This window comes from Takifugu rubripes, chromosome 11 (genome assembly GCF_901000725.2).
Source record: "Takifugu rubripes chromosome 11, fTakRub1.2, whole genome shotgun sequence".
NCBI lineage: Eukaryota > Metazoa > Chordata > Actinopteri > Tetraodontiformes > Tetraodontidae > Takifugu > Takifugu rubripes.
This window is the reverse complement of record NC_042295.1, coordinates 5,530,970-5,557,480: the sequence shown is the minus strand read 5'-3', so window position 1 is coordinate 5,557,480 and position 26,511 is coordinate 5,530,970. Positions and strand designations below refer to the sequence as shown.

Below are 26,511 nucleotides of genomic sequence, written 5' to 3'. Positions count from 1 at the left end.
TGTCCAGAAAGAGGCAGATTAATTCAGATGGAAGGCTTTTTCAAGAAAGATGGGGGCAATGCATGTCCGTGTTTTACATTATATTTGGTTACATACATTATTCATTCTTACATTTAGGTCTGTTCCTTTGAGGGCAACCATTGTTCCAATGTGGCATTCAGTGAAAACAAGTTTGCCACCCCTGTTTTATTCTATTACAACAAAGGATAACCAGGGAGACAGTGAAGAGCTCAAGATTATGACAGGATATGAAATTGTTACTTAAAAACACATTATTCACCAAAGATCTGACATTCAGCAGGCTGAACACAGTGGAGGATTCTGGCAGATGGAGGTGGGAGAGAGCATTGCTTCAACAGGTACAAGCAGCAATAGTGGGAATAGAACTGTTGTAAAGGTAGGTAGATGTAATTGTGAATAAAACTGGATTTACATTAGAAAACAAAATGTCATTCAAATTAACTGGGCTGTCAGATATCTTCTGTGGAGTACAAAGTAAGAGGGAGAGCTATAAATATCAACACTAGGACCTTCAGCAGTGGAACTAGCACTATGAAAGTCAGAGTAATAGGATAAAAATGAGGGTGGGGCAAGGTCTTTCTGGAAATATAATTTCAGGCAAAAGCAATGAAACAAGTGACGTTGTGAATCAGAGCTGCAGTTGCTTTCAAGATTCAAGATTCAAGATGTACTTTATTCATCCCCATAGGGAAATTGAATTGTAGTAGCAGCCTAATGTGGATTAATATAACTGTCTAGATTTTGTATTTACAAAGTATAGAAATAGAATAAAAAAATACAAATAAGATTAGAACGTTATAAGCATATATACAGCATATATTATAAGCATATATACATATAATATATACATAATATAATATATGCATCTTATAAGAATTATAAGCATATATACATAAATATAGAATAAAATAGAAATAAAATTATAACATAAACATTAGACAATTATTGTTGTTGAGTGGGTTTGGATGAATTCTAGAGTTTAATGGCGGACGGCAGGAATGACTTCCTGTACCGTTCCTTCAAGCAGCGAGGCTGCAGGAGTCTGTTGCTAAAGCTGCTTCTCAGTTTGTCCACTGTGTTATGGAGGGGGTGGGAGGGATTGTCCATGATTGTCCGCAATTTCAACACCTTCCTGTCCCTCACCACCTCATCCAAATTTGCAAGATTACAGCCAACAACAGACCCTGCCTTTTTAATAAGTTTGTTAAGTCTGTTGGCATCCTTCGCTTTAATGCCTGCACCCCAGCGCACTACAGCAAAGAAGATGGTACTAGCCGTGACAGACTGATAGAACACGTGGAGCATCCTGCTGCAAACACTGAAGGACCTGAGTTTCCTGAGGAAATAGAGTCTGCTCATGGCCTTCTTGTAGACAGCATCGGTGTTCGTGGACCACTCCAGTTTGTTGTCCAGCTGAACACCCAGGAACTTGTAAGATGGGACTATTTCCACATCTTTCCCACTAATGCAGACTGGGGAGGGTGGGGACGTGCTTTTACTGAAATCCACCACCATCTCCTTCGTCTTGGTCACGTTGAGCTGCAGAAGGTTCTCCCTGCTCCACCTAACAAAACTCTCCACAAGGTCCCTGTATTCATCCTCTTCTCCATTCTCCACACATCCGACTATGACCGTGTCATCCGAGTTCTTCTGGAGATGTTCAGGAGATGTTTCTTGTTCAGGCATAAAATCCAAGAATGGCCTATGTAAATTTCTACATACACATTATGAAGGCTGTCAAGGCTACACCTTTAAAAAGGGTATGGACTGTGCAAAAAAGAAAATAATTCTTCCTAAGGCTTTTAACTTTGGTGAACTGGGATTCCAGATCTTGAATTATTGTTAATTTTCTGTTCAATTTTGTTCACATTTTTTCTCTCTGGGGCTGTGCGCTGTGGGACTCCCCTTTTTGTAGTCAGTGGAGCTACAAGATCATGTGTTGGAGTAAGATTCTTAATCAAATTTTCAACAATAAAATCACAAGATGATTTTAGAGTAACCGAGGGAACTTATCCAAAATTTCTATAAGGTAACATAGCATTTTCCTGAAAGCTTTCACTGTGATGTCCCACTGAATAGGAAACTAAGTCAATTTAAAAACTATTTTGCAATGGAATCAGATGGTGTTTTCCTAGCTAAAACCAGAAATGGCACTCAAAATACAGACACAGGACAAAGTTGCCAAAGCAGACAAGCAATAATTCACCTAATTGTTTATGTTTAGGTTAAAATCACCAGATATAATAAAAGACTAATAAAAACCGTATCATATTATTGTGGCCTGTATATGTAAAGTTACAATTTGGTGGAGAGTTCTCATAGTAACTGGCATATCTGTACCAATCCAGGTTTCAATCTTCTGCTCTACATATGCAGACATTCTAGGCCAATAGAATCGTGACCTCACAAGATCAAGAGTCCTCTCTATTGTCACATTATCATGTGGATGGATGGGTCTAGCTCGGTGCTTAAAAGGGGTGTTGTCACTCATCTTGATGCGATGCTTCATTTTGTTGGTATAACCAAAATCCATGTCATGCTGAGAAAAGACCTCAGGCATGCTATTAAGTAGCCTTGTGATTCGCTCTTTCCACTCCGGTGGCATAGGGGAATCCCCAAAGTCAAACTCCATCTGTTTAGTCTCGGGAGTGCTCAAATCAGCAAATGGTTCATTCCCTATCACTTGCTGAACAGCATGAATATCGGCCAACACTGTCCTCGGAGGGATGGTGATGTCGTGTTGGGTCTCATTCCTCAGCAGGATTGACATCAAGCAAGGATGTTTGACAGGCAAAGTGCACAGGGAGCTAGCGACTTGCAATCCGCCTGGAAGGGATGATACAGATGCAGCCTCCACAACAGCCCACTTCTCCTTGTGAGCACCTCTCATATGGACCTGCCCTTCCACGACCACTGTGCTGCCTGCAGGCACCACTTCCGGAGTGTAGCTTTGTGCCTTTATCAGCCCAAATGCCCCAGTACTTGCCTGCATTTGCCGTACTTCAAGGACTTTCAAAACCACTCTGTAGCCATAAAGGAATGACTGAGGGTGACAATCATGTCTTTCAACATAGCTGGAATAAAGGACATCCAATGAATTGGTCCCAATGAGGATTTGGGGCACAATGTTCACATCAGGAACAACCAACACTAATGTAGGGACTTCAGTCTCTTTGCCCAGGAACTCCTCTGGAAATGTCAGGTTGAGTTCTACGTACCCAAGGTAGGGCACAGCTTCTCCATTGGCTCCTTCTATTTGCAGCTCTACATCCAAAAGTTCTCCCAAGGATTTCAAGGAATGATGGGGCAGGTGAGTCTGGAGGAATGACAGCGGAATGGTGGTCACCTGAGATCCTGTATCTAGCAGACAGTTGACTTTGTGGCCTTCAATGGTGACTTGAGCGGTGCATTTTGTTCCAACCAGTTTTGGTGGCAGAGCGGTGGAGGGGGTATTGACATTACCACACCTGCTTGCAACTGTCTTTGTTTTTCTAGGGCACTTGATCAATCTTTTAGTCCCTGTTTGCCCTGCAACAGGGGCTGCTAGCAGTTTAACTGCTGGATGCCAGTGTCGCCGTTCTCCTGATCCCATCGCCTTTGTTTTTCTCTAAGCAGTTGTCTCTTTTCCTCAAGCAGAAGGGGATTTGGCTCACTCACACAATTGATTGCAAGGTGAGCGTCTTCGCCGCAGCGGAAACAGTACCATGGACGGAGCCTGCTGTTCTCCGTTGGCCCTGAACTGGACTGTCTACTCACTCCCTTGTAGGGAGACTCACATCGAGCGGTGACGGAGGAATTTCTCGAGAATTTAGGTGATGACGTCTGATAACTCTGGGCTTGAGGCGGGGGCACCTGTGCTTGAAGAAGGGCAAGCTGATGTCTCAATGCCTTAATCTCCATCATTTCTAGGTGGTCACTCTTAGGTTTGTGAGCTTCTTTCCTCATATCGGCGATCTGCGCCTGAATGTCAGCAATCTGTTTTCTTAATGTGGTGAGTTCAGTCACATCAGAACAGCTGACTTTGGCTTTACGTGGAGCTGCAGTCTGCATGACAGCAACCTGAGCTTGTATCTCATCAAGTTGTTTCTTCAAGACTTCAGTCTCAGTAGCCCCTCTCTCAGGTGTAGCACAACCACAAGTGGTTAACTGTCGTGCTGCAGCTCTCGCCTTAGGGGCAGGAGGACTTTGCTTATGTAGTCCAAGGTGTTTTTTCATGCGGTCATGTTTACTTGCCTGTTTGTCTTCCTCTGTTCTGACGAGTAACACCACTTCAGCAGAGGAGGGCGGCACACTAGTTCTTCGCTCCAGCTGAAGATCAGCAATTAGTCCATCATTCCAGCAGCCCCGACAGAACTGCTTCAAGAGATAGCGGTTTCGCTCACCCTCTGCGATGCCACCTCGTCTGACCACAGCACTCAAAGCAACTTGCAAGCGGTTCAGATAGTAAGAAGGCTTCTCGTCATTGTTCTGCAATGTCCCCATAAACTTGGCCAACAGCTCATCTCCATCCTCAACAGAGCCATAGACTGAATCTAATAGCTGGAGATACACTGATGGCAGAGCCTGAGGGCTAACATGCTTAATAACATCAGTAGCCGGAGGCAATAAGCTGTCTAAAATCTTGCGCGTTCTGTGCAAGTCGGACATCGAGGGGTCTGTCAGGAGTAAGTCAACATTTGCTCTCCAAGTATCATAATCAGGTTCACTGTTTGGGCGAGGAATCTTCCCAGAGAAGGGTCTGAGGCGAAATGAAGAGTGCATGGGAGACATAGCTTCATTTGCTCGCATAACATGCTCAACAACGACCCATTGTACAGTTGGGGGATTCACATCATTCATGGTAAGCACTGAATGTGTCGTTGCAGTGGTGTCACCAATACCGCTGATCTTGTCTGACAGGGACCCTTGGTTACTAACGTTCAAATTAGCAGCCATGCCAAGTGTTGGTGCAACTGTCAACGCAGCAGGCTGCAACTGATCATCCACGCTGGTAGGTAAGGACGTTACCTATGGACCTCTAATAGTGACTTCACACCTTTGCAAAGCTGGCGTTGATGCTGCTTGGGTGTCACCTCTCAGTCCACTCTGACCACGTCTGGATGAAGGAGATGGTGGGAACACAGCTGGTAAACTTCTGACTATCTCAGGTGAGACAGAGCCAAGCAAAAGAGAAGGTTGTTGCATGACCTGCGATGGCGCTTTAACACCCTTGACCTCCTGACCAGTTGCATCATAACTGTCAGTGGGGAGGTTCACACCTCTCCCTGTACTTATCTTCATCAGTTCTTCCTGGAGCACGCTTTCAAATGTCCTCCCACACTGACTGGCAATGGCTTGCAATTCTTCAAGATATCCCTTGGTAGCGCTACTGCTAGCTGTGCTAGTGTAAACACCATCTAAGGGACGTACCTTGAACTTAATATTTGCATCAGTTGAACTCTGACATTCTATTGGCAACATGGGTCTAAGGCTTTGCATTGCAGAGCTATTTGTAAATTCCACAATGGAACATAGATGATATTCTGATTTTGGATCATCAATAACTAGTACTCTGCGGATGGAGCCATAGCATTCTAGGTGTCTCTCAAGCTCCTCATCTACTTCAGTTCGACTTAACCCACTAACAAGAACTGAGTTGTGAACATTTACCCCTTCATTCTTCACTATATCCATTGTATTATACTTAGCTCTTTACTCTTGCCACTCAATGATACTCCACTTTCTCCTGGCTGGCTCGCCAATTTCTGTAACCCGCCTCAGCCCTCACCGCAAATGGTGATAACCGGGAGGCACAGATATATTATACCGTATACTAGTTTAATTTTGTGGGCCAATAGGTCAAAAGTCCAGATTCTCTACAGGAGAAAGGGGTATCATCAATGTGCTTTGAGTGTAGAGTAAAGAATTCACACAACACAGGTTGAATGTACTTATATTGTGTTATTTAAAGGAGAAAAAATGAAATGACAATACACACATAACATTAACATTAATTAGATTAACTGAATCTCAACTCTACTGCAATTTCTTTCTCCCCACTACTCACTCAAAAAAACAGAGGGAAGATAATGTAAATATAATAGTTTCGTATGAACAATTTCTTTTAAACACAATATACATTAAATGAATATCTCTTTACTGCATTAGCTCACCACATACACATTTTACCACATTCAAAATGAACATTCCATCTCAGCAAAGTTTTCTCACCAGAGGCTCAGGCACCAAACAGGAACACACTGGCACAACTGCAGACCACGTGGCTATTGTTCGTCCAGACCCAGGCCCTCTCGCCTCCCCGACAAAACGCACGGTCCACCAATGAACCCCCGGCAAAAGAAAGTTTCGCTCTCCACACCAAAACCAGCGCGATGAAAACTCTTGAATTATCTTGCCCTCCTAGACGGAAAAAAACAACAGCATCTCCAGCAAAAAGTCAGCAGGCGGCCATCCTGATCTCGGTCTGGCAGAGAGAGAGAGAGAGAAAAAAACGCGACATGCCACAACACGTACACTCTCCCCCTAATTGGTCAATTATATCCCGCGAACTCCTCATGCCACCCGGATCCTGCACATTCCCTCCACCTCCACAAAGGCACGCCCACCATGCTTAAATTAAAGTAAAACGCCCTTTTTAACAGACTTTAACAAACAAGCTTGTGTGAATTGATTTCACCCATCCATCAACATATTCAAGATTTTTAAATCAAAAATACTGCCCATCTCTTCTCCGTAGGAACATTTCAATTCAGCTACCATTCATTTACCCTCCGCAACAAAACATGAACTTATTTATTCTAATGACTGAAACAGCTACTATTTAATATCTAGTAACCTGGGTTACACCGGCATCATCGAACCCTCCAGTAGCCCTTGGGCATCCCCCGCTGTCCTGGTGAGAAAAAAAGATGACACTTGGCGGTTCTGTGTTGACTATCGCCGCCTTAACGATGTCACCCTCAAGGACTCCTATCCACTACCCCGTGTGGATGATGCCCTTGATTACATCGCGGGGTCCTGCTGGTTCAGCTCCCTTGATATTCGCAGCGGCTATTGGCAGGTGGAGTTGGCACCGGATGCACGCCCAAAAACTGCCTTTTCCATTGGCCAAGGGCCGTGGCAATTTAAAGTCATGCCTTTCGGCCTGTGCAACGCTCCGGCCACCTTCGAGCGCCTCATGGAGAGGGTCCTGGCTGGAATTCCTCGAAGTCACTGTGTTGTCTACAGTACTTGGATGACCTCCTCTCCCACGCTGCTGATTTCGAGAGTGCTGTGACCAACTTGGAGGTGGTCTTCCACGCAATTCGCCGGGCTGGGCTGCGTCTCCATCCTAAGAAGTGTCACCTTTTCCGACGAGAGACATCCTTCTTGGGCCATGTCGTCAGTGCAGCAGGGGTGTCTACTGACCCTGCTAAGGTAGCCACTGTGAGAGACTGGCCTGTCCCCCACAATGTTGGACAACTGCGGAGTTTCCTGGGTCTGGCCTCCTACTATCGATGGTTCATCAAGGGCTTAGCCACCATTGCCAGCCCACTACATCGGCTGACCCAGAAAGGCCAAGTCTTTCAGTGGAGTGAGGACTGTGCTGACTCCTTTGAGCAGCTCCGCTCGGCACTTGTTGGGGCCCCCGTACTGTCCTATCCAGATCCCCAACTACCATTCATTGTGGACACCGACGCCAGCAATGTGGGGCTTGGGGCCGTGTTGTCCCAGGAGGGAGAGAATGGGGAGCAGGTCATCGCGTACTACAGTCGCTCCCTCAACCGACCAGAGAGGAATTATTGTGTCATTCGTCAGGAACTGCTGGCTGTCGTCCTCGGGCTCCGTCACTTCAGGCCATACCTTTACGGGAGAAGATTTCTCCTGCGCAGCGATCATGCCTCTCTCACGTGGCTATTAAACTTTAAGGAGCCAGAGGGACAGCTTGCACGATGGTTAGAGACGCTACAGGATTACAACTTTGAAATCCGCCACTGGCCTGGCCGTCATCATGCCAATGTTGTGAATCTTCTCCTGGTGGTAGCCGAGATGTGTTGATGAGGAAGGAAACTTCGCAGACACCGACTTGATTATCAAAGATGTTTATTGGAGAGAACAGTCAGGCATCAATCGAACACTGCAGTTTGTCCGAGGGAGGTCTCGAGGTCCCGATGGTGAAGAACTCCGGGGTGTCTACCTCGATACCTCCTTCTTATAGAGTCCAGTAAACACATTCTTTTCTGATGACCTCACGCTATACCGTATGGTCAACCCAATGATATGGTGTTCAGTTATGACCAAAAAAGGGAATAGTGAAGATGCTTCATGCTATACATCCTCCTAGTGAGAACCACCAGGGGCCCACAGGCTCCAGTGTTGTCTTTTAGCAGCTCCTATTACCTAAAGGAAGAAGACACCGGACACACATGTGGAGGATGTCCTAATATGGTGCTTAGGTTGGCTGTTAAACACATTAAGGCCTTACAGACGTAAAGCCTGCATAGAACGGGTCAGATACTACACCAATGCAGATGCTTTGTCCCGACGCCCTTGTGAAATGGAACAGTGTCGGTACTGCCAGCGTGTGGAGGACCGGGGTACCGCGAACCCAACGGTATGCACCCTGCAACTCCTCCCCTTGGATGACGAGAGTGGGCCCCAGGTCTCAGCCCAAACAACAGCTGACAACGATGGTTTGGAAACCGTCGATCTCCAACAGCTCCAGCTCGACCAGAGCCAAGACCCTGTCCTCTCTCGGGTCCAAGATTGGATAGAGACTGGCCAACGGCCAGCATGGAATACAGTATCAGCACTGGACCCTGAGACCAAGGCCCTCTATTCCCAGTGGACCAGCCTCATCATTCGTGATGGCCTCCTCCATCGTCGTTGGCAGACCCCTGGGGGCCACCGAGATATCTTCCAGCTCCTGGTCCCCCGCCAACTACGCCCCAGGGTCCTTCAGCTCGTCCATGGCTCAGTGGGGGCAGGTCATTTCGGAGTGACCAAGACTCTACACTGGCTCAGGTCACGATTCTACTGGCCGGGGTGTCGTCAGGATGTAGAGCTCTACGTTCATCGGTGTGACCCTTGCACTGTTCAGAAGGGACCGACTCTGCGTTCGCATGCTCCCCTGCAGCAGTACCAGGTGGGGGCCCCAATGGAGCGTGTGGGTGTAGACATCCTGGGCCCCTTTCCTACCACTGACCAAGGGAACCGCTACGTCCTTGTGGCCATGGACTATTTTACCAAGTGGCCTGAGGCGTATGCCGTTCCCGATCAGAGTGCATCCACCACCGCTGAGCACCTGGTCAACGAGATGTTCTGCCGCTTTGGTGTGCCAGAGGAACTGCACAGTGACCAGGGTCGCAACTTTGAAGCAAAAGTGTTCAGTGAGGTCTGCCGGAGGCTCGGCATCAAGAAGACCCGGACCACACCATTACATCCCCAGAGCAATGGACTGGTCGAACGCTTCAACCGCACCCTGGCCACCCAGCTTGCAATCCTGACCAGCCACCGGCAGCGAGACTGGGATCAGCACTTACCATTGGTTCTGTGGGTGTACCGGACGGCGGTTCAGGAGTCCACGAAATGCACCCCAGCAGTACTCATGTTTGGGCATGAGCTCCGCACTCCTGTGGACTTGGTGTTCGGGCCTCCCCCTGAGCCAGAGCTGGAAGGTGCACCCGGCCTGGACTACCTCCCTAGTCTGCGGGAACGGCTTCAGCTGGTGCATGAGATGACCAGGAAGGCCCTCTCTGATGCTGGGCTGCGGCAAAAACGGGCTTATGATTCCCGTTGTAGAGGACAGGACTTTGCCCCTGGGGAGCAGGTATGGGTTTACAGCCCTGAGAGGAAGAAGGGCCTTTCCCCTAAATTGATTGGCCAGTGGGTGGGACCTTCAGCCTCCTTTGGTGTTGGTGCGGTCCTTCTTCTCCATTATCTTCCCAGATAGCCAGGTCAGAGGTCATTTTCCTGCCGAGGAACTTTATCAACACCAGTAAACTATGCTGTCACATTTTACGATGGGGGTCTACCACTTTCCGTCTGACTGTCTCCTCCTGCCTCCAACTGTCTAAACAACATTCATGTCAAGGAAGGGTCAACTTACTTGCTTATGTTTATTCCTACTAAAGATTATATACTATCCCTAACTTCTAAACTAACTGTAACAGAAAACAAAAACATATAGTATAACACATGCTAACAAGATAAAAGATGCTAACAAGATACAATAATTCTCTTCAACGGTGACAGCGCCGGCTCCCTCACCACCTCAGGGACTTTGTTATGGGTTGCTGGGGACAGCTAACCACCTAGGTGGGGGCAGTGTAGCGTGTTGGGGAGGGTCAGAGTGGGAAATTCCCAGCATGCTTTGTAGCAGTGTTTTCTGTGGGTTCAGGTTTGTGTTAACCCTGTTTTTGTTCGTTGTAAATGTTATCTTTTGCAAACTTTCAATGTTAGTGTTTTATTTATAGAGTTCTGGTTGTTGTTGTATTTAATTACTGTTTTAATTATTGTTTGCACCTGGACACCATAAGCGAGGTTATGTGTGTCAAAGACTTCCCTTTGTTCGTGTGTCTTCTGTTCAGTGTTTTATTAAAATGGCTCCTGCAGTTGATTAGCAGAATAATCTGTCAGAAGTCTGCGTCTGAGTTCTTCCGCAACCCAGAACCCGAGCTCGCCACAATGTGTAAGAGAAAAGCCCAACCCTGGTGCGGGGCAGACATTTGATGCGTGTCGTTTGTGTTGCACCGCCTACTTAAGAGCCGCACAGCTGCCCAGTGGAACTGCTACCAGAATCTAGACGTCTCCTTTCTCTGCGTCGGTGTTGAACGGTAAGACGGCGGGGTCTGCTCGCTCTATAGAAGTGCACGACGCGCGCTCTTTCATTCATGATGAGATTTGATGAGATGAGTTTCCTTGTGAGACTCAAAATGAGATTTAAAAATCTCTGAAAAAATTGAAATCACTGCACACACACCTTTGTGCACTTTTCTTTCGTTCGTGACAGTTAAAACCGGTTAGTCGATGGTGACATTTGTTTTCCTTGCCGTTCATGTTTAAATATTTTGCAATCTAAAGTGTAGTTATTTTGATTTCATGCGGTTTTCCATATTTCCTTATGACGCTGCGCGCCGAATCAAATTATGTGTACGCGCTCTCCGAAAAATGACTCGCTGCACCACCTTTTTGATTTATTTAGCCAAATTGTGACACTACTGAGTTAAAGTGCCAGGTGTTTTTTGATCATTTTATTCTAGTTACTCAAGTGTAATTAGCGTGATTTCTGTGGAACTTTTAGGAGCTCAACTCAATTAAACCCAAGTCATATTTTAAAACATTTGATGGTGATGTATTCAGTCTCCATGGGTTGTGCCAGTCATTCTCAGACACCTTTGAAGATAAAACCTTACTCACCTCATCAGTAATGTGCACATTATTTACCCATGAAGACCTATCCTTACTAGTACCTACACTTTACAGTGAAGTCTAAAACTGCCAATCTGTTATCTTTGTGTCCCACCAGCTTATATAACATAACAAGGCAACAAAGAGCAACAGCATTAAATTTGTGTTAAAATTTCAATCCTTTGACTGCTGACTACACTTTTAGGTACTGATGAGCTTCTCCTTCTCAAATCTACAAGAAACAACACTTAAAATCCAGACGTGTGCTTAACTTTGAAAATACACAGTTGAAATTTACAAAATAGCATATTTCCAAATGGATTATTTTTGTATTCATCAAAGACATTCTTTGAAAAATATTTTAAACACATGTTGACAGCTGACTCTTATTGTTTGATTTGGCTGACAATGTTCCTTTTCTCGTACCAGGATTTCCCAATGGTGACACTTTGCCATTATGCCATCATTGTTCTCCTTCCTCATTTCCTGTCTGTTTCCTCTGCCGATGAAAATGACCTTTTAGTCACTGTTAAAAATGGGAAAGTTCAAGGGACTTTGCTGCCAGTGTTGAATGGGAATGTTAGAGCATTCCTTGGAATTCCCTATGCTAAACCTCCTGTTGGAAAGCTACGATTCAGGAATCCGGAGCCAATAGATTCATGGGAAGGAGTAAAGAATGCCAACAGCTTCTCAAACACCTGCTTCCAGCTGGCAGACATGACATTTGCAGGTGGAATAAACATTTCTGTTCAGTCTTTATCATATTATTTGAATTCCTTTAAAAGATACAAGCAATTTACTATTTAACAGGGTAATTGTTTTTTTTTTAGGTTTAGAATGGTATTTAAGTTTAATTAAACATAATACTTGACACCATGTGATTAGGCACCATCTGACTCTCATCACAACCACACAGAACCATCACGACCTCACTCATGCACACACTCACTCACACATACAGTAGAGACACAAACACATACACACATACACACACCACTATGTAATACAGTATGTGGCAATGGCAGGTGATGTGATGCTGAAATGAAAGAATAGTAAAACCACACCCTAAGTGTTTGAGTATGCGAGGCATCTAAACTTGATCTATTTGATCCAGTAACTCAAGAAGGCTTCCAGATTTTTTTATGTGCACATTCAATGAGCGATCTTGTACCAGTCAGATATCTGAACACTGACACCATTGCACACAAGTAGTTCCATCCTCAGGGTCAGTTCATCCACTTCACAGATCCTTTTCTTCTTTAATTTGGAAGTAATTGTACTAAATATGGTATAACTGAGTGATTTTTGCAGAAGGATGAATAAAGGGTCACATCTGCCTGTTGGATGTTAAACTAAAATAACAGGTAGACTGTTGTTACTGCTAAAATTGTTATTGGTTGTCAGGATTCAGAGGAGCAGAAATGTGGAACCCAAACACACCAGTGAATGAGGACTGTCTGTACCTGAACGTGTGGACTCCACAGGCTCAAGCTTCATCACCGCTGCCTGTCATGATCTGGATCTATGGAGGCGGGTTCACCACAGGAACATCATCCTTGGAGCTGTATGATGGTCGCTACTTGACTAAGTCTGAAGATGTGATCGTGGTATCCATGAACTACAGGTGAATGTGAGAGTCACACTGTAAACTCCTCTGGATTTAACCTAGGATTTCCTGCTAGGGAAACATACCTGACATACCTCCAAAGGCAGAGGTCAATCAAATCATTCAAATAGTTCAACAGGCTACAGCCTGCTCACCTGCCCAGCAGGGATAAAGTCAGGTTTGCTCCCTGCACATGGTTAACGGATACATGTACCTGTCATTAGAGCTGCTGCTCTTAGTCCATCCATCCAGTGAGCCATCCATCCACCCATCTATCTATCCATTGCTCCCTCCCTCCATTCATCCATTCTGCTTTTATGCTGAGGTTTGGTTTGCAGCTGTCTTTTTCTCTCATTTGAATGCCCTTTTTTCGAACACAGTTTGGACAGCACAGTGGGCCAGCATAGCCATGGATCTTTGGCAACTTTTAAATTTAACTTAATTAAGATTCATTTGTCACTCGGAGAGGGTACACATAAGGGTGAAGGCAGGGTACACTATTTGCCCTATTTGAGCATTTGTGGATTGGGTAACTTGCGTAGCAGTGCTCTGAGGGCACCTTTACCTACTACCAGAACACTTATCAGAATCCTCTGCTTCTCAGCCCAGTCCACCAACAGACTGAAATTCCACAACCCATTCCCTTACAATTTTGAAAGCAGATCATTTATGATCTGGACTGTTTATTAGGAGACATTATGGAACAAAAGCATTAAACACAATAAAAACACAGACTGTGGGTGGAACCATCCATACTGCATATGTGGTATTGAAACCTGCATTGGTGTGATGACATTTATACTTTCTCTCCTCATGTTCATGATTTCATTTCAACACAAAAAAAATACATGGGTCATAAAAAGCTATTTAGACCACAGGGTAGAAAATCAGCCATCTCCATGGTTTCTTATATCAAACCCTGTAAAGTCATTCTTTCACATGCTTGCTGATTCTTGGGATCGAGAGACATAGTCAGATGATGATGGCTACTTTATTTACTTTCTTGTTTTGTCTTCAATATCTAGTTTTATTATATGTTGTGTGCTTATTTTCGGTAGAGTTGGTGTTTTGGGATTCCTGTCTCTTCCGAACAACACTAACGTTCATGGTAATGCAGGCCTAATGGACCAGCGCTTGGCCATCCAGTGGGTGGTGGATAACATCGCTGCATTTGGAGGAGATCCTTCACAGGTCTAATATTTATTTCTTCTGTTTGAACTAGGTTTGTCCAAATGAATGTGTTAAATTATGCATTTGCATTATCTTTAGTAATTATTAGACATTGTAGTTCATTTTGATAGTCAACCTTACAGTGAGTCTGTGGGTCAGACTGGCTACACCTATCAGACCTGCTGTCTTTAGTTCTACTGCTTTGTTTACTTCCAGTGGTGGCTAAAGAGAAGTAATCCAAAGTCAATATCAAGGTCCAGCATTAAGACTGAACGCGAGGGAATGCCAATTAAGCCACGTTAAGGCCTCATTGTGCGTCTGCATCATCTGATGGCAATATTAACTAATTTTATAGAGGATTGCTATTTGTTTCTGTGCAGGAGTTTAGAACCCAATGATAAAACAGTGACAACATTCTCTGCAGCGGTCGCAGATGAAGCAATACATAAACCCCCTGTAAGCATCACAGATGCAGAAGCAGCTGAAATCACTAAATTGTCACCTTTGTCTGGTTGTTTTATTTCATTTTCTTGAACGCTGTATCCTTTTTGGGGTGACAGGGAGGGTGGGCGAATGGAGGGTATACCCCTGGAAAAATGTGTCTTGCTGTTGTTTCCAGATAACTCTGTTCGGAGAAAGCGCAGGATCAGTCTGTGTGGGCTTCCATGTTCTCTCTCCTGGCAGCAATGTTCTCTTTAAAAGAGCTGTGATGCAAAGTGGAGCTCCAACAGCACACTGGACCACAGTGAGCCTCAGCAAGGCGTGGAACAGGTCAGTAAGGCCTGACCAGACATATTTTTGTCATGTCCTCAATAGTTTGAAGTCAACAGATTTGTCCATGTTAATTTTGGTCACATTTCTATACTGGTTCTGCTTTACCTCAGTGGTGCCTTTGATACCGTTAATAGCATCCTGTTACAGAGATTGAATCAGGTCACTGGGATTAGAGGGACATTGCTAGACTGGTTCAGATCATATTTATTTCAGATTCCAGTTAAGAAAACATTAGACAGCAGCATCAGTAAATGTTAACACCAATGCTGATGACATTCAGCTGTATTTGAAATCAAAGAAAACAGAATCAAATCAAATCAAATCAATCTTTATTTATATAGCGTCTTATACAATCAAAATTGTTTCAAGGCGCTTTCCAGAATCCCAGGGCCTAACCCCAGACAAGCAACAGTGGCAAGGAAAAACTCCTGCTGACCCTCCTGCTGATGGCCGGCTGGGTAAAGAGAGAGGAGAGGAGAAGGAGAGGAGAAGGAGAGGAGAGGAGAGGAGAGGAGAGGAGAGGAGAGGAGAGGAGAGGAGAGGAGAGGAGAGGAGAGGAGAGGAGAGGCACAGAGCACAGAAACACACACAAAAATACACTATACAGCGGGTCAGCGAGGCCGGAGGTCATCATGCAGCTCCGAAGGCGGCGATACCGGTAAATGAATAGAGAGGGGGGGGAGAAGCAGAAAAACTACACAGGAATCAGCATAACAAGTCTGCTTGATGAGGAGGAGGAAAGGAGATGAAAGGAGAGGAGAGGAGAGGAAACCATGACCCAGTGGGGTGACAGAGGCCTGTCAGGTGATCATGTTTCCGGACCCCTGCAGCCTTGGCCTATAACAGCATAGCTAAGATGTGATCTAACGATTAGACGACCCGCTAAGTATGATAATTTGTCTGTCTATGATAGTAACTGGAACTACAGAATTAGTAACAATAAGCAAAGAGGTAGGTTTTAAGTCTGATCTTAAAAGTAGCGATGGAGTCACACTCCCGTACCTGGACAGGGAGCTGGTTCCATAGCAGGGGGACCTGGTAGCTAAATGCTCGGCCCCCCATTCTACTCCTAGAAACTCTGGGAACCACAAGTAGACCAGCATTCTGAGAGCGAAGCGGTCTATTGGGCTGGTAAGGTGTCACTAGCGCCTCCAGGTAGGATGGAGCTAGGCCTCTGAGGACCTGATAGGTCAAAAGAAGGGTTTTAAAAATTATTCTAAATTTAACGGGCAGCCAATGAAGCGACGCCATTACAGGAGTTATGTGATCTCTTTTGTCAATACCTCTCAGAACTCTGGCTGCAGCATTTTGGATCAACTGGAGGCTTCTTAAAGAGTTGTTTGGACACCCTGATAATAAAGAATTACAATAGTCCAGCCTGGAAGTAACAAAAGCATGAATTAACTTTTCAGCATCATGCCGCATCAGTAGCTTCCTCATCTTTGTGATGTTCCTCAGGTCAAAAAAGGCACTTCTAGAGACTAATTTAATGTGGGAGTTGAAGGAGAGATTTTGATCAAAAGTTATTCCTAGATTCCTCACAGAGAGACTAGATGTTAATGAGATACCATCTAGAGTGATCATATGATCTAATCTATCCCTGAGAGGTTCAGGACCAAACACCATGACCTCAGTTTTTCCTGGGTTAAGGAGGAGGAAATTTGAAGACATCCAGGACTTTATGTCTTTAAGACAGGTCTGGAGCTTCACTAACTTCTCTGTCTCCTCTGGTTTCATGGATAAATAAAGCTGACTGTCATCAGCATAACAATGAAAATTTAGAACAGTGAGTCAAACATCAGGCTTTTCTAGCGGCAGAAAGTGTGGTGGCATCAAATCTTCTTTATTGCGTTTGGCCCTTCCTGTGGCTAAAACCAAACACCGCACAGGTTTTAGTGACTTTAGGCCTGCGGCATTGAGTACCCTTGTCTTGAAGTCCTTTGAAATTTTTTTTAGAGATTGTTCTGTGTATATTTACTGTGAAATCTACTGTGAAACATACTATGTAGCACAAGCTTATTACGTAACCTTGAATCACTAGAACTGACTTTTGCATGTGTTTAAGAATGTGCGTACGTGCAGACATTTAATCACACTTCCTGGTGCCACCTTGTGACTGGCTCACGAGGTATTGGAAATTACGTAGAACATAATCATATAAGGTAATAAAATGGAGTTGTCCGTAAATCACACGATCATCTGACCACTGTTGCTAACTTTTCTGCTGAATATATAAACCAATGCCCAAGAAGGCCCAGTGCGCTTTTTACCTGTTGGCAGATGGAGAACACAATTGTGTTTAATAAACAGTTTATTGAAGATCACCGACTCTCTGGTCGTTTCACGGTCCGAACCTACGAAGCAGATTTGCAACAGTCTTCTTATTGACAACAGCTTTATTTTGAAATCACATTTTTACCGAATCTTTAAAAAGTTTCAGTAAAAATCCATCTCCATGAAGCTCATGGACCTGTGGTTGATAAATTTGTAGATTGCTTTTCTCCAACTAAAAATCTACAGAAAACAAAGGACATGTGGACTTAAGCCCCCTTAATGTGAACAAAAAAACATCATCAAAGGCCAGGCAGTAGACACTGTCTGAAACAAGTTTGACATTTTTAGATTAAGAAGTCTCTTTATTTCAGATCATATACTGGAGTCTGCACTGACCTTTTTTCTTCTTTAGGAATTAGAAATGCTAATGCCGTTCTTTTCTAACTTCTATCCCTTGAACTCTGAGTTCCAATTTTTGCCTTCTGGCTCCTGTCTTAGTCGTTTTTGCATAAAAGGTAACAGTTACAAGCATTCCTTTATCCCTATATGCTAACAATCTTGGAGTGACCTGGATCTGTCCTTTAAAGTTTCTGTGACATGCTGTTTTGGGGGTGCCTAGTACTATATATGTGCCTCTTTTTGCTCTTGTTGCAGAATTACAGCCACTACCAGCCAGTCAGACAATGAGCTTTCCTTAGGATGTGCAATTAAGATTTATTCAGCTTTAAATGAAAATAAGAGAGAGACATGGCAGAAGGTGGGGTGGGAGTGTGCCCTTGACTTTCTGCACCCAGAGCAGGGTGGTCATAGCTCAGCTGTTTTTTTCAAGGGCTGGCAAGAGCTTTGGGTGGGTAAAGCAGATAAGGGGGAGATAACTTTATATCTGTCGTGATACTGGAATGTTTCCAGCTCAGCTCCCCTGAACTCTTGTGTTACTAAAGAGGGAATAATCTCCAGTGCATGGTTGAGGTCTAAGACAATTTCTAGCCACTGAGAGGCAGGCTCGGGGAAGTCATGTTAATGTTAAAAAAAAGTATATGACTCTCAGAAGCTAAGCTTCAAGATATTTAAAAGAGCTGACAGCGCCAGACCATCCAAACTATTCCACTCTCTGTGTGGAGTGGTTTTCTGCTGGTTCCAGAACCTTTAACAGTTAACCACCAGGCATTTAACAATCAGCCCCCCAGCTGTGGAACCAGTCATCAGGTGCAGGAGAGTGACTCCCTCTCTACTTTAAGATCCATCCATCCATCCATCCATCCTCTACCGCTTATCAGGGGTCGGGTCGCGGGGACAGCAGCCTAAGAAGAGAAGCCCAGACTTCCCTCTCCCCAGCTACCTCTTCCAGCTCATCCGGAGGGATCCCCAGGCATTTCCAGGCCAGTCGAGAGACATAGTCTCTCCAACGTGTCCTGGGTCTTCCCGGGGGTCTCCTACCGGAGGGACATGCCCTGAACACCTCACCAGGGAGGCGTCCAGGGGGCATCCTAACTAAATGCCCAAGCCACCTCATCTGGCTCCTCTCAACGCGGAGGAGCAGCGGCTCTACTCCGAGCTCCTCCCGGATGACAGAGATTCTCACCCTATCTCTAAGGGAGAGCCCAGCCACCCTACGGAGGAAGCTCATTTTGGCCACTTGTACCCGTGATCTTGTTCTTTCGGTCATTACCCAAAGCTCATGACCATAGGTGAGGGTAGGAACGAAGATCGACCGGTAAATTGAGAGGCTTCACCACTACGGACCGGTGCAGAGTCCGCATTACTGCAGACGCCTCACCGATCCGCCTGTCGATCTCCTGCTCCATTCTTCTGTCACTCGTGAACAAGACCCCGAGGTACTTGAACTCCTCCCTTTGGGGCAGGATCTCCTCCTTGACCCGGAGAAGGCACTCCACCTTTTTCCGGTTGAGAACCATGGCCTTGGATTTGGAGGTGCTGATAACCATCCCAGCCGCTTCACATGCGGCGGCGAACCGATCCAGTGATAGTTGGAGGTCACGGGCCGATGACGCCAACAGGACCACATCATCTGCAAAAAGCAGAGACCTGATCCTGAGGTCACCAAACTGGAGCCCCTCAACACCATGACTGCACCTAGAAATTCTGTCCATAAAAATTATGAACAGAATCGGTGACAAAGGGCAGCCCTGGCGGGGACCAACCCTCACCAGAAACGAGTTCGACTTACTGCTAGCAATGCGGACCAAACTCTGACACCGATCGTACAGGGAGCGGACGGCCCGTATCAGCGGCCCCGACACCCCATATTCTCGGAGGACCCCCCACAGGACCCCCCGAGGGACACGGTCGAATGCCTTCTCCAAGTCCACAAAACACATGTGGACTGGTTGGGCAAACTCCCATGCACCCTCGAGGACCCTGCTGAGGGTGTAGAGCTGGTCCACTGTTCCACGCCCAGGACGAAAACCACATTGCTCCTCCTGAATCCGAGGTTCGACTATCCGGCGGACCCTCCTCTCCAGTACCCCTGAATAGACCTTACCAGGGAGGCTGAGGAGTGTGATCCCCCTATAGTTGGAACACACCCTCCAGTCCCCCTTCTTAAAAAGAGGGATGTTACGTTTAACCCTTTTGAGGGGGTTAACGTAGAGACTAACAAACCACCAGGGAAAGACCGAAACAGACTGTCAACATTGTGCTTTACTTCTTAACACACGTGCATACATCAGGAGTGGAGGGAGAGGTGGAACAAACGGGTCTGTGCCAAAACAAAAGTCAAAAAACAGGGCATCTTAAAACATCAAAAACACAACGGTGACCACAGGCCATAACCTAGTGTAAATAACAATCAAAATCTACGTGCGGCAATGTATGGGGTACCCCGTCCTTACCTAGTCCCACCTGCCCTCCACAAACTCTTCCTGTCCAACACTGAGCGAGAGAGCGAGCCCCCATGAAATTAGGAGGGAGAGCCTTTAAAGCGGGACTCCGCTGGTGATTGGTCAGATAGACACAGGGGAGCCAATCCTAAGATACCACGGGAGTCCACAGGTGGTGTCAATCTTCCTCGTCACCAGCACTGCCTGCCTTTCGGTGTTCCACCAGTTCTCAGCCTCTGGATGGCGCCACTCTGGGAGGTCACCAGCAACAAAGAACACAAAAAGAAACACCAACAACTCCCCTGACACGTAACAAGGGACTACCACCCCGGTCTGCCAATCCAGAGGCACTGCCCCTGATGTCCACGCGATGTTGCAGAGTCGAGTCAACCACGACAGCCGTACAATATCCAGAGCCTTAAGGAACTCTGGGCGGATCTCATCCACCCCCGGGGCCTTGCCACTGAGGAGTTTTTTGACAACCTCGGCAACTTCAGCCCCGGAGATATGAGAGCCTATCCCCAGGCCCTACTTCCTCACTGGAAGGCGTGTTGGTGGGATTGAGGAGGTCCTCGAAGTATTCCTTCCACCGATCCACAACATCCCGAGTTGAGGTCAGCAGCACACCATCACCACTATACACAGTGTTGACAGTGCACTGCTTCCCCTTCCTCAGACGCCTGATTGTGGTCCAGAACCTTTTCGAGGCTGTCCGAAAGTCGTTCTCCATGGCCTCCCCGAACTCTTCCCATGCCCGGGTCCTTGCCTTGGCAACAGCCGTAGCTGCACTCCGCTTGGCCTGCCGGTACCTATCTGCTACCTCAGGAGTCCTACAGGCCAGTAAGGCCCGATACGACTCCTTCTTCAGCTTGATGGCACCCCTGGGTTCGGGCATTGCCGCCACGACAGGCACCAACCACCTTGCGGCTACAGCACCGGTCAGCCGCCTCAACAATGGAGGCACGGAATATTGTCCACTCGGACTCAATGTCCCCCGCCTCCCCCGGGACATGGTCAAAGCTCTCCCGGAGGTGTGAGTTGAAGCTGCTTCTGACAGGAGACTCTGCCAGGCGTTCCCAGCAGACCCTCACAACACGTTTGTGCCTGCCGGGTCTGTCCGGCATCCTTCTCCACCATTGGAGCCAACTCACCACCAGGTGGTGATCAGTTGACAGCTCCGCCCCTCTCTTCACCCGAGTGTCCAGAACATGCGGCCACAAATCCCATGACCCAACCACAAAGTCGATCATCGATCTGCGGCCTAAGGTGTTCTGGTGCCAAGTGCACATGTGGACGCCTTTATGCCTGAACAAGGTGTTTGTTATGGACAATCTGAGATGAGCACAGAAGTCCAATAACAAAACACCACTCGGGTTCAGATCAGGGGGGCCATTCTTCCCAATCACACCTCTCCAGGTCACACTGTCATTGCCAACGTGAGCATTGAAGTCACCCAGGAGGACGAGGGAGCCCCCAGAAGGAGCACTCTCCAGCACTCCCTCTAAGGACTCCAAAAAGGGTGGATACGCTGAACTGCTGTTTGGGCCATAGGCACAAACAACAGTCAGGATCCGTCCCCCCACCCGAAGGCGAAGGGAGGCTACCCTCTCATCCACCGGGCTAAACTCCAATATACAGGCACTGAGCTGGGAAGCAACGAGAATTGCCACCCCTGCCCGTCGCCTCTCACCATCGGCACCTCCAGAGTGGTAGAGAGTCCAACCCCTCTCGAGAAGACTGGTTCCAGAGCCCTTGCCGTGCGTCGAGGTGAGGCCAACTGTATCTAGTCGGAACTTCTCAACCTCAACTCAGGCTCCTTTCCCACCAGAGAGGTGACATTCCATGTCCCTAGAGCCAGTTTATGCAGCCGGGGATCAGACCGCCAAGGTCCCTGCCTTCGGCCGCTACCCAAAACACAATGCACCCGACCCCCTTGGCCCCTCCCACAGGTGGTGAGCCCACGGGAAGGGGGTCCCATGTTGCCTCTTCGGGCTGTGCCCGGCCGGACTCCATGGGCAGAGGTCCGGCCACCAGGCGCTCGCCAACGTGCCCCACCCCCAGGCCGGGCTCCGGTGACCCGCATCCGGGCAAGGGAAACATGGCACCAATGTTGTTCTTCATCATGAGGGGTTCTTGGGCTACGCTTTGTCTGATCCCTCACCTAGGACCTGTTTGCCATGGGTGGCCCTACCAGGGGCATATAGCCCCAGACAACGGAGCTTCTAGGATCATTGGGACACGCAAACCCCTCCACCACAATAAGGTGGTAGCCCAGGAGGGGTAAGGGTACTTTAAGATGAAGATGAAAATCTTCCTCTGTGAGAAAGTTTAAAATCAGCTAAGCTAGATAAGCTAATGCTGATAGTTGAGCGGGAGCCTCTAACCTTTAGCATAATCTCAACCATGCTTCTATAGGCTGATGCTACTAGGGTACAGAAACATGATTCCCTTGACAGGTTGTCGTCACTAAATCGGTTCATAGTTGCCTCTCCTCTCTTTCTTTCTTTTCTTTGTTCTCTCCTCATGTGTAGTTCAAAGTTAGGCTCTGGGAATCTGTGAAGCACCTAGAGACAATCCTGATTGTAAGAGATTCTGAAATGAATTGCTTTTAATTGAATTTGCATGCTTTCTGTCACTATTCAGGTCTACAATGTTGGGAATGTCGGTTGGATGTAACAAACCGATTGAGCTGGAAACATGTTTGCAGAGTATTAATGTCAGTCATTTGGTAACGGTCCAATATGGGGTTTTATCAAACCCCTCAACCTCTGACATCCCATTTCTTCCTGTCGTGGATGGGGACTTCCTTCCAGATGAAGTAGATGTATGCTTAATTGAATGTAACATTTTCATTAAAGAGTTTTCTACCACTAGAACTTGCATGTTCCATTTTTCCCTTGCAGGCATTGATAAGTAATTCCAGCATCCAAAAGAAGGAAGTTTTTTTGGGTCTGAATCATGATGAAGGAACTTACTTCTTAGTCTACACAGTTGCTGGTTTTGATATCACCAGCCAAAGTCTCATCACCAAGGCTCAATTTCTCAATGGACTGGACCACATATTGGCAAGTGCTCAAACTATCACAAAGGAAACAGTAACTTTTCAGTATACTGACTGGGCAGATGAGGAGAACGGCACCAAAAATCGTGACTCACTGAACAGAATGCTTTCGGAATATATGTTCATCTGTCCAGTAACAGATTTTGCCTACAGGTAAACAGCCGTTTTAGCTCTTATGGATTCAGATTTGTGATTATGCAGAAATACTTTCATGCTAATAAAAAAGAAAAATATAATACAAGACGCTGACCCTGAACAATGCACGTATAATATTTTAAATCAAAGAAACTATTGATTAGAGGTTTTATGTGAGATGTGAGAGAATAAATGTCAAAATACTGAAGTGGATTCATGTTTCTTTTGACAGGTATCAAAAAGCTGGTGGTAAGCCTTTCCTTTATTACTTCCAACACCGATCATCCAGAAACCCGTGGCCAGAATGGATGGGTGTCATGCATGGCTACGAGATTGAATTTGTGTTTGGATTACCACTGAATCCATCTCTGGGATACACAGAAGAGGAGGTGAACATGAGCAAGAGGTTCATGAAGTATTGGGCCACCTTTGCTCGAACTGGGTTTGTCTGATAAAAAAAAAAGAAATGGCACAATATCCAGTTAAACAGTGTGCGTGATGAGACCTTGGTGAGTGAACAAATCGATGTCCCCTGTTTTGTTCAGGAATCCAGGCATTGATGGACAACCCTGGCCCATGTTCACTAGTGAAAAAAGGGAGTATGTCACTCTGGATACCCAGAATCCAGAATACAAGTCAAACCTGAGAGCTGATGACTGCCAATTCTGGAACAGTTTAATACCTCAAATTAGAAAAATGGCAGGTAAGCCTCACATGTTTATCACTCAATCTACATACATTATCTGTGGTGGAGACGCCTGCATTTCCATTCAGTAGCCCATAAAGACATGAAAGAGGTTTTCTTTCAAGTAGATCCTGTTCAGTTTAATCTTAACAAAATTCCGTTGTTAGTCTGGACCTGATTTTGACTGGTGATCACCTGTAATACAAAAGTGTGAAGACTGAATGAAGACTTGATGTCTCTTCTTGTTTCTCTCTTCACAGCTGATCTGCAGACTTGCAGTGGAGCAATTGAGCCAATCCTTTCTTTCACTTCCTTCCTTCTTATGTCTCTTTATTACCTTCTGATCCAGTAATGAGCCCTTCTGGGCCAGAACACTAGTTATGAACTCCACTTCTAACATTAGTGGAAGATAAAGTCAGTCTTGTCACTGTTTGCTGTTTATGGGACTTGAAACGTGGGTTTTTTCACAAACATTCAGCAACAAATGCGCTCTATTTTCTTGCATTTATCAAAAATGTTAGGCCTGTTTCCTGTTTGAACTTTTGTGTTTAATCCTCGGTCAAAAAAGAAATCAACAGGTATTGGCTGTGAAATTTCTAATGATTTTTTTCAAAAATTAGGTTTTTAGATCTATGAGGTTTTTTTTTTATTAAATCTTCAGTTAAGTAAGTGGTAATAAATCATTTGAAATCAATTCTGTCTGTTTTTTTTCTTCATCTCAACAATAAAGTATTATATGACACAATTACTAGAATAATTATTAGGTTTTAGCTGAGTCTGCCATTTAAAACCTCTATTTCCAGTGAAAAAAAATATGTTGACCAGGCTCATATGGGATGTCAGTAGGGGGAGGGAACACACAGAGGAGAGTATAAACATAAATCACACATGCAAAAACATTTGCACTGAGCAACCAAAGGTAGAGTTGTATGAGTCAGTGCGGTCAAAGATTAGTGCCCAACTACCGGGTCAGGAATACCTGTAAAGACAGTGGGGAGGGGCCCCAAAATCTACACATCATATCCTATAGTAGCACAGGAAATCAACCAGCACCATGACAGCAGAGTGGTCTACTGGATTGTATTGTGCTATTAGCTCCTCCGGATCGGCCTCAAGGGACCTCGTAGGTCAGGTTAAGTGTTTTAAAACCCTATATTAGATTTATTGGGTAGCCAATGAAGAGAAGCCAACACAGGAGTCATGCGATCTCTTTTGTCAATACCTGGAGGCTTCTAAAAGAATTATCTGGAAATCCCAATAATAATAAATTAAAATAGTTCAGCCTGGAAGTAACAAATGCTGAACCAGTTTAGCAGCATCACGCTGGGTTATTTTCACACTACAATGAATTCTGTCTGATTTAAGGAGAAGGAAAAACTTGGAGCTTCACAAACTGCTGTCTCCTCTGGTTTCATGGATAAATATAGCTATGTCTCATCAGAATAGCAATGACAAATCAATTTACCTCTCCACCAAATGCACATCTGGACGCTGGTGAATGAAAAACAGGAACCTTATTATTATGAGGTGACAGTGCAAATAGCTCCAACAATTGTTAATCTCTTTGGCCACCTTCATGCAACACAAAAAACACCACCTATGAATCCTGTATCCCATAACACAGCACAAGCCTGTACTGCCACACTTAGGTATGCCCACACACATGTGATGACCTGAGAAATGCACCGTTTTCAGTGTCATTATGAATAAATGATTATTCTCACCAGGTTCCAGTTTGTCAAAGGGAGCTTTCATACTTTTTCATTCACAGTTCCTAGGGATTTATTTTCAAGCATCATATATGACCACAGACTCCTTTACTATGGTGAAAGCAAGAGCCAGTGTGACAATGGTACAGCTCACAATACTGTACAGCGTTCACTAGTAGAAATGTCAAGTACAATGGTTGACCTTCTCTAAATGATACAGCACAAAGATTCAGGAGAAAGTGTAAAACTATTGTCTTAATGCTGATTTTCTCTATGTAAATTTATGGATTACAGGAAGTGAATGTTAAGTGTAGGGGAATCGCAGTACATCAAGGGCAGTTTGTGTTGTTGGGTTGCATGAGGTATTATAAGTTTTAGCAAATTATCCTGATTGAATGGTTGTCCATGTGTGGACCACACCAGGAATGTTAACAGGGCCCATTTTTCAATAGCGATATTAACATTAAAGAGTTACTGATCCTATAGAGCAGGTGTCACCAACCCTATGCCCGCGGGCACCTGGTCGCCCATTGGCTCCTTCTCAGTCGCCCACTGGACTTGTTCTAAAAATAGCCCTTATCTCAGTCGCGCTGGACTTGTTCTAAAAATAGCCCTCATGGTTTGCAAAAAAATGTAAAAAAAAAAATGCTGCGCCTTATGTAAATTCTATTGAAAGTTTCACACATATATGTTCACATTACATATATAGTTCGAGGTCATAGTTCACCTAGTCACCTAGTCACCTGCGCATGACAATTTACCCCGCTTTTGCTAGTTAATACATCATTGATTATACCGCGCTAAAAAACATGGCTGAGAAGAGAAAAAACACATGTTCTTAACAAAGA

General features: G+C 45.5%; 1 protein-coding gene across 3 annotated transcripts; it reads left to right on the top strand.

Moving 5' to 3' along the window:
• The first annotated feature begins 10,678 nt into the window (after positions 1 to 10,678).
• Positions 10,679 to 24,648, top strand: LOC115251528 (acetylcholinesterase-like). Of its 3 annotated transcripts, none has more exons than XM_029844112.1 (10): positions 10,679 to 10,835; positions 11,839 to 12,139; positions 12,814 to 13,033; positions 14,074 to 14,206; positions 14,805 to 14,956; positions 22,717 to 22,891; positions 22,977 to 23,287; positions 23,502 to 23,711; positions 23,815 to 23,972; positions 24,215 to 24,648. In XM_029844112.1, exons 2-10 carry the CDS (start codon positions 11,848 to 11,850, stop codon positions 24,304 to 24,306), a joined length of 1,743 nt encoding a protein of 580 aa, XP_029699972.1. In that variant the 5' UTR covers positions 10,679 to 10,835; positions 11,839 to 11,847; the 3' UTR covers positions 24,307 to 24,648. The 3 variants fall into 3 exon arrangements, with proteins under 3 accessions (XP_029699972.1, XP_029699971.1, XP_029699973.1); XM_029844111.1 differs by having other exon boundaries at positions 22,717 to 22,897; XM_029844113.1 differs by lacking the exon at positions 11,839 to 12,139 and having other exon boundaries at positions 10,716 to 10,835; positions 22,717 to 22,897.
• The last annotated feature ends 1,863 nt before the right edge of the window (positions 24,649 to 26,511 follow it).